Below are 13,507 nucleotides of genomic sequence, written 5' to 3' on the forward strand. Positions count from 1 at the left end.
CAAGTTTAACCAAACAGTATACAGTATGCTTCTGAATTTATGCCTATGATTCCCTTCTGTAAATTAGCCCTGTCTCTCCACATGCTGGTATCTTGCCAAGTCCGTCCAGAAATCCAAAAGAACTTTTCACAGCCGGCAGCCGCCCTCTTCAAGCAATCCCAGTATATCAGATCATTAAGCCTCTGTGATGATTTCTCCAAGCCGCTACTTCAAACAGCCTTTTCAGGGGAGGTTTTGCCAGGTCAAAACCGTAAACACACATTTAATAACATATTTATGGCTCACTCCCCCTTTGACTGTTATTATAGCCGGCGCTGTCTCCAAAATGGCGGAAGCTACTTTGTAACTGCATCATGTCTCAGAAATTTCTTGACAAGTTTCCAACTGCTAATGAGGTTGCTTCTCCTTGATATCCATGAGTTAGGGAGTCTTTAGCCACATTCCAGGCAAGTCCAAAAATACAAACTTTGATTGTTTATATTTCCAATTCACTGAGTCTATATATTTAAGAAATCATATTGTCTCAATAAATTTCCAACTTTGCAATCTTGCTTGCTTTGTAAATATTATATACGGCTCTTCTGGGGGGAGTTTTGGTAAGTAGATAATAAAGCACAGTAAAGCACACTTATAGAGTTCTGCCCCCCCCCCCCGCTCCGTCACATACCATCTCCCGCTCTAATGTAAACATTCCTCAGCTATCTTCTATTTTCTCAGTGGCTGAGTTTTGCAGAATAAAGCTTCCTTCCTCATCTGAAGCATGTCCACAACTTAGATCCAATTTCACTCTTAAGCCATAGAGCCTGGTTCGCGTGCAGAATCAGCGTCCAGGAGATCCAGACTCTCGCGGGGGCTTTCCATTCAGTGCCCCTAGCCCCTCCTTCCTTCTGAAGTCGAAGTTGGTTGATGAGCAACTGCAGATGAGACTGCGTCTTCCCGTATCCCCTGGGAAGATTTCGGGAGGCTGCATACTCCCATTACAGCCTCTAATTACCCCGTGGGAGCCAGAGAGATGGTATTTTCAGCCATCTTCTACAGCGCCCCAGGCGGAAGTCTGAAATACCCAGAATCTATGTCAAGTGAAAAAGCATACCAAGCCATGGCTCCTAATACAGTGGAACTTCGAGTTACAAACTTAATTTGTTCCGGAGGTCCATTCTTAACCGAAAACCATTCTTAACATGAGGCCCGTTTTTCTAATGGGGCCTCCCACAGTCGCCGCACCGCTGGTGCATGATTTCCGTTCTCATCCTGAGGCAAAGTTCACAACCTGAGGCACTACTTCCACGTTAGCAGAGTTGGTAACCCGACACGTTTGTAACCCAAAGTGTTTATAACCCAAAGCACCACTGTATTGGAACCGAAAAGGTTTCCAGCTCAATGGCAGAGCATCTGCTTTCATTCAGAAGGTCCCATGTTCAACCCCTAGCATCTCAGGATCATGCTGGGAAAGACTCTGAAACTTTAGAGAGTCAATAACAACCAGTGTAGAAATGACTGAGCTATATAGAGCAATGATTTCACTCATTGGAAGGCAGCTTTCAGTGTCCTATAACATACTGATGAATGGTAGTAAAAAGCCAAAGGTCCAACTGGCAAATGGAAAAGAGAGAGCGTATTAGCCTCCAACGATTGTGTTGTTGTTTTTTCCTGCAATCTAGCTTCACTCCTTCCTGAAGAACCTCCACTTCAACAACAGTGCTGGGGAAGAAATCTCTTTTGATGAGAAGGGGCAGCAGGCAGGTGGCTATGATCTCCTCAACTTGGTCACATTTTCCAATGAGTCTTTCCAGAGAGTCCGAGTGGGGAGGGTGGACCCTCAGGCACCCCCAGGAAAAGAGTTCGCAGTGGATGGAAGTGCCATTGCATGGAATCCCAAGTTCAAGCAGGTGGGTGGGACTATTTCTTGTTTTCATCATCATCTTTTATGAGAAAATCAAGGGATCCAGGAAAACAGAGATGGCTACAAAGGAGAAGTGTGTGGAGGCAAGCTCTGGTACCCAATGATGAAATACTATCTTTGTTACCTTTTTTAAAATTTGTTGATGCAGATCTAGTTTGAAGCTAATTTGGAGCTCAGGGTTAAAGAACAAGGTCTTTCAGAGTAAGGAATTGGCAGATGTTTAAGGCTCTTGAAAAGGGACTGTTGTGCTCCAAAATGCGTTGTTGGGAACAATCTCCACCATGCAGAGCCCAGGTAGAAAGAAAACCACCTACCACCTGAAGGGTGTGGTCACTAATGTTGATGGATGGAGTGCCAGTGATATCCTGTCCCAGGATGTTGGTCTCCATCAGGTGGGTGGTGGGGTCAAACTCCTTGCAGACTTGGCCATAATGTGTGGGATGAAAGCATCCAAAATGCTCAGGAAAGTGCTGGTGCTCAGAAGGCTATGGGAGGCTATATGTGCTGCCACATGCATGAGGCGATTGATTGATTGATTGATTGATTGATTGATTGAATTCATATACAACCCTATACGTGGAGATCTCAGGGAGGGTCACGGAATAAAACCGACATATAAAACCACAAAATACATAATCAAGATAAAAACAACAACACAATAGCCTCCCCCCCCCAGCATTTTAAAAGGGCATGGTTATGTCAGTTTGTGTAGTTATGGCAGTTATAAGGAGCCTAAACTGTTAGAGCAGCAGAAATGTTCTATTGTGCTGTCAGTCTTTAACAGTATTTATCTTAGATAAAAAATCTATTTAAGATGGTTTAGCAATGTAGGTAACACCTGCCTGCATTGTATATTTTAATCTGCAAGTTCATGTACAGTAAGTAAAAAAAATTAATTCTTATTTAAATTTTGAAAGAGAGCGTATTGAGGAGGGAATCAGCATTAGTTATGAGGAAACAATATATCGAGCAGGAGAAGGTTGGCAGGAGCTTCTCTTTGCCATTCAGACATGTGCTGGGCTGGTCAAATGGTTAGGTGACAGCACAAAGCATCTTTATAATGGGGTGCCTGATGTTTGCCCAGGGAGCAAATGCTCTAATTTCAGTCCTGTGATCTTTCCGCCGCAAAGCGGACATAGATGACAATAAGATTTATGTAGAGAAGCAAGCTTATTCCATTCAAAATCCCTTGCTTGTCATTACCATTAGATGCTGCCCATTTCCACCTGTGTTGAGAGCTGCCACCCTGGACAGAGTATGTTTGCTCAGCAGGGAAAGCAAATCTGTTGCTATGACTGTGTTCAGTGCCCGAAAGGGAGGATTTCAGTCCAGAAGGGTAAGTGAAGGAACCCAAGTCAACTGGAATTCCCATCTTCCTATCCTACTTAGATATTCATATCTTAATCTTATTATGTCTGCTTATCTTCTGTCATGGATCCCAAGGAAATGTATTTACGTTACTGATACATGTTATCCTTTCCTCTCCCTTCCCTTTGGAAAGACACTGAAGAATATATTGTGTGAAATAAAGTTCACATGGGATTAAACACCACTGAAATCAGGATGACATCCATCTGGGGAGAAATTGTTAGGATTCCACTCCGTAAATTTCCTTTTCTCACCATTGAACCTGCAGCCAAAAATTTTGCTTCTTCAGTTATTAACAATTAGTGAATACTTTTTTTCTATTATATCCACAGTGTTTCAATCCTTAGGAACATTATTTCTTGTCAAATATAGATTTTCTCTATGACAGGCTAGGTGGCTGTTTCATCCACTCCCAAGCTCCATTGTGGGATGTGTAAAAAAGAAACACTTAGACTACAAGCCTTGAAATGCAAAGACATGGGGCTGGATGCAGATAGACATTGGTGAAGGGGAAAAGACTTAAATCAATATGAATGGATTGATTAGTACAGCTGAGATGCTCAGAGAGGAACCATCACTTAGTTGAAAAAATAGGCTTTGGTTCATCAGCTCACTAATATGTTCAATGTACTGCGTAATAGACACTACCAATACTATTAATAATTATCACTTCCAAAAATGCTAAAAGCATACTTCTCACTTTCAGATGCAGGTCAATGTGTAAAATGCCCAGATGATCACTACCCAAATACCTTTCAGGACCAATGTATTCCGAAAAAAATAAGCTTCCTATCCTATGAGGAGCCCTTGGGGGCAATTCTGGCTTCCTTGGCTCTCCTTCTTTCGCTGATCACGGTTGTTGTGATGGGGACCTTCGGTCTGCACTGGAACACTCCCATTGTCAAAGCCAACAACTGGGGAATCACCTGCACCTTGCTCTCTTCTCTGCTTCTCTGCTTTCTCTGCTCCTTCTTATTCATTGGCAGGCCTACAAAGGTGACCTGTGTCTTGAGGCAAACCGTCTTTGGCCTCGTCTTCTCCATTGCTGTTGCTTGCGTGTTAGCCAAAACCCTCACTGTGGTTTTGGCATTCATGGTGACCAAGCCTGGAAACAGCATGAGGAAATGGCTTGGGAAGAGGCTGGCAGGATCCCTTATCACCTTCTGCTCTCTCATTCAGGCTGGCATCTGTGTTGGGTGGCTGGCATCCTCTCCCCCATTCCCAGAGTTTGACCTGCACTCCCAGGATGGGCAAATCATAGTGCAGTGCAATGAAGGCTCAGACATCATGTTCCACCTTATTCTTGGCTACATGGGTCTTTTGGCCATTGTGAGCTTCTCTGTGGCTTTCTTTGCCAGGAAGTTGCCTGATACTTTCAATGAAGCCAAGTTGATTACCTTCAGCATGCTGGTCTTTTGCAGTGTTTGGCTGTCCTTTGTCCCCACTTATCTGAGCACCAAAGGGAAATACATGGTGGCTGTGGAGATCTTCTCCATCTTGGCCTCTACTGCTGGCTTACTGGGTTGCATCTTCCTCCCCAAAATCTACATCATTTTACTTAGGCCTGAGATGAACAGTAAAGAGAGGTTAGTAAGGAGGAAGGATGACCAGAGAAGGTGAAAGAGATGCCGTTAGCCAGGGACCTTAAGTTGTGGCAAAGAGATGCTATTTCCTTCACTTTTATCTTTTTCTCCTTATGCCAGCATTTCCCAAACTTGGGTCTTGCGCTGTTTTTGGACTACAATTCCCACTATCCTTGACAACTAGCACTCCTAGCTATGGATGTTTGGAACTGTAGTCCAAAAACAGCTGAAGACCCAAGTTGGGAAACCCTATTCTCTACCATCCAAAGTGTTCATGGTGGCACGCATGACTCTCTTCTCTCTGTATTGCCTTCACAGCTCTGTGAGGTAGGCTAGACTGAGAGATTTTTATGTATGTTGTTTTGTTGACTATCTTTGTTTTTTGGACTACCTTTCTATAACCCCAGAACACAAACTAAGGAGAGCAGAATGTGAAATACTGTTATTTACAGGAGTCTGCTTCACCAGGGTGTTGTCCAAATGGAATGTTATGTGGAAGCAATTTGCATCAGGATTGAAAATGAAGTAGCTGTTGAGTGACTGAAAAATATGGCATCTAAATCATTTGAGCTCTTGTTAATTCTTGCTAGTTTACCATTCTGCTTAGTAAAATAAATTAGAAGTTGGTGGGACATGGCCTTGATCCCATGAAGACCATAACCACAATTCCTACATAAGAGATGTATCTTTTAAACAAATTTCATTGCTCAAAGTTAGGACATATGTGTGAGAGAACTTTGTATTCATCTAGCTCTTTTTCTTCTTTTGTTATGTTTCATTCTTTTATTTTAATTATTTTCTGTTTGAAATAGTTTCTTTTTATTGTATTGTGAAAAGTCTGAATAAAACCTTATTAAAAAAAAGATGTGTCACATGTGTGTGTGTGTGTGTGTCTGTGTGTGTGTGTGTGCATTAAGAAAAGAAATCCCCAATGGACCATACAAACATGCAAAGCACCAAGCATAATATAAATCTTCTGGCAGTGGACATACATGTTTAAACTCAGACTTCTGGATGCTGTGAGAATATTTTCTGTGTTCCTGTAAAAGAGATATTCAGACCAGCAACCCTACTTTCACACACGCTAGATACTCTTTATTTAAAACAACAACAACAACTATCTCTAACCCATTGAGTGTCTTCCTTCCATAAGGACCCAGGGGTTGTGGGGGGTTGTGTGTGTGAGTAATTGCTCTCAGCAGAAAAATACAGTGGCCATAAAGTTGATTTGTATGCAGGAAGATAAAGAGCACAGTTCAGCTTTTTGAAGAAAGAATCCAATTTCCCACCGGTCCTCTCTATATTTGTCTTTCTAACGACCCAAGAGTTCAGAGCCTCTCCCTTTGTTTCCTTAATGGACCATTACCTGACCTGCTAATTCCGAAAATCTGCTTGGAATAAATTTAAGTATTTCCTTAAAAATTGACTCTAGAATATTAGATCTCTGTGTATTCTGTTCACCCATCTTTAGTGACATTCAAGTCTACCATCTGCAGTGACCATGTTCTGTCCCAATAGCTCTGATGGCATTGTAGATCATACCTTTATCTCAGCTTTGGTATGCTGAAATAAAAACAAGCAGAAGGTCCCAGGACAGTAGTGTCCATGGAAGAGATCATTGTTCTTCACCATTTGTCCCCAGAAGTTATTGGAATACAATGCCCTTCATTCCAGCAAGCATTGGCAGCCGCCAGAGATTATGGGAGTTGCCATCCAATAATATCAGGAGAACTAATGGGAAGATGCTTAGGCTTCTGTGGGGACAGACAAAAATCACATGTGGGATGGCATCTGAGGGAGGCAGATGAAGAGTAGAGATATCTGATCTGCTGTTATAACAAAGTCCTTATCCATCCAGGTTACAGTGAATGGATATTGCTCAGTCGCAGAGCTAATAATAATAATAATAATAATAATAATAATAATAATAATAATTTATTATTTATATGATGCCCATCTGACTGGGTTGCCCAAACCACTCTCAGCTTCGGATACATAAGGACTAAGTTTAATTACTAACATCTGAAGTTAATAAAACTCAAGTTGAATGGGAGAAAGACCCCATTGATATGCCATGGAGCATAATTGCTTTTCAAAGTAGACAGTAATTGGATAGAAGGGCTAGTGGTCTAGGTATATGTACATTATTTATTAGTTTTATTTATTGAGCTTATATACCGCCCTATCCCCAGAGGTCTCAGGACGTTTAACAGAAAACAATCCTCTTTCTATACCCAGCACATGTGTCAAATTGTCTCCAGTCAGAAAGTTATGCCAACTGTCCAAGGCACTGCTTCCCAAGGGAGAAGATCTTGGAGTGGAGCAGAAATCTCATTGGCATAACAATGTTGCTTTTTCTTAAACTTGAGGACCTTAGCAAAACAAATACCTCACCCTGTAATTTTTATAATTATTGATCAACATCACTACTTTTAAATGTCCCATGGCAAATCAGATGCTAGGCACAATTACAGAAACAGAAACAGCCCTTTCCAAATGTGATGATCCTGTGTTTTAGTCTATATAGGCGCCTGTCTTATCAACTTACATGAATCCAGTTAGGGAGGTAGATTTGAGGCAGGTACATGCCTCCCTGTAGCCAAGTTTCCTTATAACTACAGCCAAGACTGAAAGGCTGTTGGTGACTATAGGTAAACATCATGGCTTCCAGTTCAGCCCAAGAATGGTTAGCGTTCCACCTGCTTTTCCTGCTGTTGCTGCTGCATTGTTCTTCTAGCAAGAGTTCGAGCTCTTGGAGAGAAACAATTCAAACCAATTCATATGGTCCTCCAGCAGACATGATCATTGGTGAATTTATATCCATTACGCTGGCAAACTTCAGAATGGAGAAATTTATGGAGCACCCACAATCAGCTTCATATTCTGCTCAGTAAGTAGTTACTTATTTACAGGAAATTTTCTGTTGGGTCCACTGATTATTCATGACTTGATGAAATAAACGACTGCATCAGCTTCTGTCTTCGGTTCTCCTGTCAGCCTTCACAGGGTTCATTCAGATTTTTGTCCCACCACTTGAGTTAGCAGAAAGAAACTCATCTTCAGTCTAAGGCACCATATGCGACCCAATCAAATCCCTCTACACCACAATGTTAACAATATTTTCCAGAGTTGTCTTTCAGGAAGGATAATCATTCTTGTGAAAAGAATTAAGAAGTACATATTCATAGTCCTTCAATACAAATTTGGACTTGCTTGAAATGCTATTCTACTCAACATGTCCCCAGTTCATTGTGGTTCTTCTGTATATGATATTTGGGGTAACTGCTACACTGAAGTGGAACTAACTACAACTTGATATTCTTTTGGATACTGAAAAATTCACCTTTTCATTTTGAGTCTGACGAACTGCAGTTGCCTCCTTTTCCTTCAAAGAGCAAAGCCCAGCAGTAGGCTTGAAAGCTTGGGAAGAGGGACAGAATCCTGATGAAATCCATGCGGATTCCAAAGTGCTTAAGTGTGGCTCCTAGATTCCCCCTGCTTTTTGCCCATATGAGCCCCATCCACATTCCAGCTAAAGTTTCCAAGCTACTTCAAACCCATAGATGTTGCAACCCATCTCTATGCCCAAATTCCCTTGCAAGTAAGCCTTGTTTAGTTCCATGGGCTTTGCTCCACACCCCAAACATCCATCAGCTTTTAGTCCTTACAGGGCAAATCTATGCATGCCTACTCAAAGTAATCACTACTGAGCTTAATGGTGTCTACTCCCAAGTAAGTGGCTGCAGCCATATTGCAGCTGAAAATGGATTTGTGTGAAAGACAGTTTCACAGAGCCCAATGGGATGCTTCCTCTCAAATATTTGGGCTCAAGGAGAGCTTTGCTTAACACAAGTTTACATGGTAGGAAGGAATTTCCAAAGGACGCTTGTGTGATTCACGATTATATGGGAAGTGAATCCTATTGAATACAAAAAGAAGAGTAAGGTTTATTTCTCAATGTTTCTTTTAAAAAAGGCAAGTATATCTATTAGGCGTAGATTCAAGGGCTTCTAAAAAGACATTGTGTGTTATAGCACACTGGTATACTAAATAGTTGTTTCCAATGTTGAATTGAGAACACATTCCCATGAATACTTCATGGTTCAGAAATGGAAGGGTGGACAAAGAAGCAGAACAAGAGGTAGGCATGGACATTGCGTAGAAGAAAGAGGCAAAGGATGGGTTGGGAACATGCAATCTGATTTACTCAGTACTTTATCCCACTGTGTTCGTGATTTTGAACCCAGTTAAATGGGGAAAGAATTAGACCTTGACTGAACATGGCAGGTTAACAGCTTTTTGTTTCTGGGTTTCATTATCCAACCCCACCAATTCACCCACAACACAACAATGAATCTCTTTGAATCCTACATTTACATACTGCACATCTACGGTAATCAAAATAACTGCGGAAATTGCTGTAGTATCATAGATTTGAATAAAATGTTCTTGTCCAGCTGAAACATCCAAGTTAAATAGATGCATGAATCAAAATGAAAACTTCAACACGGTTGTTTCTTTTCTATCATGTTTGCAGTCATTCTTTCTCTCATTGCAGTGTGATCCCGAAAAACTACCAGCATGTTCTTGCCTTCATGTTTGCCTTGCAAGAGATCAACAAGAATGCCAAACTCTTATCCAACATCACACTGGCATCAACATTTTATGAGAATGCTTTTAATCCTTCCCGAACTTGTTTCAACACTCTTGCTCTTCTTTTCATGGGACAACAAAATTCCCCCAATTACCACTGTAATGGGGAAGATAAATTAATTGCCGTCGTTGGAGGGCTCACCTCCCAAAACTCCCTTCAGATGGCCAATATATTAAACACCTACAAGATTCCACAGGTATGTGTGTAGATACATAGATACAACCACAAGGGCAGACATCCACAGGAAAACCCCAAAAGAGCATCCAGGTTAGCTATCAATCCCATTACATTATGTTTTCTACGCTTGTGTCAAGACTATGTTAAAGCCTCCTAGCTATGTGTTGCCTAAACTGCCTTCTTAATTAGTTTTGGGATTCGTGGGGACTTCCGGTCTGCCGCGCTGGCTGAGAGGCGCAGAAACCTCGAGGTCCGAGGTTTCTGGCTTGCGGAGGGGGGGAATTCCGCGGGGGTGACGCAGACCCCCGTACAACCCCGGGTAGAGCGTCCCGGGGGCAAATAAGCTCGGCGGAGCTCCAGGAGTGACTCCTCCGCTGCCCTATAAGCTCGCAAGAGCCCCGAGAGCCAGCGGAGTTGCAGTCGCGGGAGCCATTTTGAGCACCAATGTTACCTCCAAAAAGCAAAGCTCCAAGCCTACAGCCTGCAAGCAGCGGATTCTTTCTTTAAAAAGAAGAGATTTGGACCAAGTAAGTTAAAAACTTTTGAATTGGACTGGATAATTGGTGCTGGGAGGAGGCTTTAAAAGGAAGTCAGCCCCCTCCCCACTTGAGTAATGGACGATGCAGTAAGCTGGGGAAAGCCCAGAAATCTTTCTTTTAAGAACTTTTTCCTGATGCAGAGTAAGGGAAAAAGATAAAATGTACATAAATCTTTGCAAAAGACTGTTATCTGACAAGGTGACCACCCCCCACCCCCACCCCCGTGAACTTGGAGTTGGGTCAAAGGAAGGATTGGCTAGCCGTCTTTGCGACATCATAATGGGAAAGAATGTGATTGTTTATACAAGTGTGAGACTGAGAGCTGCAGATAAGTAAAAGAGGAAGCTTTAAACAAATGGACTTAAAGGCTACTCAACGTTGAATCCGAGACTGAGTAATAAGAGAGAAAGTTAAAAATTAGAGGTTGGATCCAGTTCAGACGGAACTTTATTTCTTTCATACTTGGAAAATATAAAACATGGACAACAATAACACCACTCCCTGCTCCGCCGCAATTATGGAGGCGGAGAGCACCAATAGGAAGGAAGAGAAGGTTCTGGACTGTGAGAAGAATGGTACACCTTGGGACTTGATTTTGACAACAATTTTGGAAATGACAGAGGAGATTCGTAATCCTAAAGGTGTCCTAATAAGCATGGATGAGAGGACTGATGAACTAATAGAACTGAATTTTGAAACAGACCATCCACGTGAATCTAGAGAGGAAGAAAAGGGAGAAGAAGAAGGACTGGAAGAAGACGCATGCTGTGATATGACTTTAGGGAAAACTCTGGAAATGGCAGAGGTGAACCGTAATTCTGAAGGAAACGCAACAATCATGGGAGAGCAGACTGCTGAACCAACAGAACTGATTTTGGAGACAGAAGAGGACGAAGAAGAAATCACTGTTCCACTGGTGGGAGAGGTGGAACAGGGAAGGGATGAAGAAGAAATCACTGTTCCACTGGTGGGAGGGGTGGAATAGGGAAGGGTCTTGATTCGAAAGCCCCTCAAAAAGGGGAAAAACAAAAAGGTTGTCACCCCAGTGAGAGAGGGGGAGAAGGAAGCAGGAGGGGGGCAGAAAGAGAATGAGATTGAAATTTACTGCTTGTAATGTGTTAAAAGAGAATTTGTATAAGATGGTGTATAGATGGTATCTTACACCAGTGAAACTGGCGAAGATATATCATAAAAAGGACAATAAATGTTGGAAATGCAAGAAATCGGAAGGGACCTTTTACCACATGTGGTAGACTTCTGGGATAAGATTTATAATGAGCTGAAGAAAGTGTTTAAAAACACGTTTGCTAAGAAACCAGAAGCTTTTTTCCTCGGAATTACAAGGAAAGAATTGCCAAAGAAAGATGCTACTTTTTTTCTGTATGCCACAGCAGCAGCAAGGATTGTACTAGCAAAGAACTGGAAATCTAAAGACCTACCGACCGTGGATGACTGGCAGATGAAGCTGATAGAATACATGGAACTGTCTGAACTGACTGGGAGAATCCGAGAGCAGGGAAATGAGATGGTGGAAGAAGATTGGAAGAAATGCAAGATTTACTTGGAAAAGAATTATAAGATTAAGAATAGATAATAAGGGAAGTGGAAGTACAAAGAGGCTGAAGAAGCATTTAGATATAGTAAGAAGGGAATAAGTTTAAATGTAAAATGATTATCAAGATCTCTAGATCCAAATGACATTTTGAAATACTGGGAATGTGTGGTTAAAATGGATCAAGAAAAAATTCTATAATAAGTATGCTAGAAGAAGAATTGGTTTAAGAAATAGAGAGTGCTGTATTAGATATAAATAGAAGCGTGGAAAGGGGGGGAAGGAGGAAGTCGACAGATTAAGAATTACATTGGATATTGTTAAAGAAACATTTTTTTATTTTTTATTTTTGTTTTTTGTCTTCTTATATTTTGTATTTATTCTGTATTTGTTATAAAATCAATAAAAATATATATTTTTTTAAAAAGATAAAACATGGTTTGAACTCGGAAAGTATCAAGGAGCTGGCTGAAATCTCTGGAGACATCGATTCCAAGGAAAGGGGGTAGATTTAGTCTTGAGGGTGGGAATAAAAAAGGGGGAAAAGATTTTGGAAATTAATTTTGAATATTTTGGGGTAAAAGGGTAGAGAATATTGGTTAATAAGGGTAAATAGAAGTACGAAGGGTAAATAGTTAAAAAGAAGTTATAAAGTGGAACCTCGGTTTATGAACACCTCGGTTTACAAATTTTCGGTTTACGAACACCGTGGACCCATCTGGAACGGATTAATTCACTTTCCATTACTTTCAATGGGAAAGTTCGCTTCAGTTTATGAACGCTTCAGTTTATGAACAGACTTCTGGAACCAATTACACCCATGCTTCGGGTTAAGTACGCTTCAGGTTGAGTACTCCGTGGACCCGTCTGGAACGGATTAATCCACTTTCCATTACTTTAAATGGGAAAGTTCGCTTCAGTTTATGAACGCTTCAGTTTATGTACTCTGCGGACCGTCTGGAACAGATTAATCCACTGTCCATTACTTTCAATGGGAAAGTTCGCTTCAGTTTATCAACGCTTCAGTTTATGAACAGACTTCCGGAACCAATTGTGTTCATAAACCGAGGTATCACTGTAAATTGGAAGAAAGAATGTAATTTTAGATTTAGAAACTGCAATAATTGGTGAACAACAAGTAACTCAAGAAGGCGGAATGAGGAAGTTCGAAATGTTTAGATTAGAAATTGAAAAAATATGATTATGTCTTTTTATTATTTTTGTGGGTTTTTTCTTTCTATTTTTTCTTCACTCTTCTATATATATAAAATGAATAAAAATTGTTTATAAATAGGATATGAAATGGGAGTTAAGATGTAATTTTATGATGTTAAGCTAAGATTTGGAAATGTTATGAGTCAATTATAATAGGATGGCAAGAAGGGGAAGTAAAGAATTTTGAAGAAATAAGATGTGATGATATTGTTTTGCATTTTTGTATCTTTTTTTTTTGCTCAAATTTTTCTTTTCTCTTTTTCTTTTTTTCTCTATGTAAAATCCAATAAAATTATTTTTTTTAAAAAAATAGTTTTGGGATTTCTGCTGGGGGTGGGAGGGGATAAACCAATAATATAAATAACCAAAGTTCTGATTCTACCAAACCTGACCATGCCTCAAAGCATATAATCATGGGAGCATCCAGCCTCCTTCTTAGAAACTTCTCCTGACATGAGATATAATAATGCCAGGGGTGATAGACTTTGAAAAGTAATACTAGGTGGTTAAACACAA

The 13,507-nt window shown here is 40.8% G+C and overlaps 1 protein-coding gene across 1 annotated transcript; it reads left to right on the plus strand.

The window, feature by feature from the left end:
- The first annotated feature begins 3,160 nt into the window (after positions 1-3,160).
- On the plus strand, positions 3,161-4,891 carry LOC118095556 (vomeronasal type-2 receptor 26-like). The gene is made up of 2 exons (XM_035136806.2): positions 3,161-3,239; positions 3,978-4,891. Exons 1-2 carry the CDS (start codon positions 3,161-3,163, stop codon positions 4,889-4,891), a joined length of 993 nt encoding a protein of 330 aa, XP_034992697.1.
- The last annotated feature ends 8,616 nt before the right edge of the window (positions 4,892-13,507 follow it).

The sequence above is a fragment of the Zootoca vivipara genome, chromosome 13 (assembly GCF_963506605.1).
Source record: "Zootoca vivipara chromosome 13, rZooViv1.1, whole genome shotgun sequence".
NCBI lineage: Eukaryota > Metazoa > Chordata > Lepidosauria > Squamata > Lacertidae > Zootoca > Zootoca vivipara.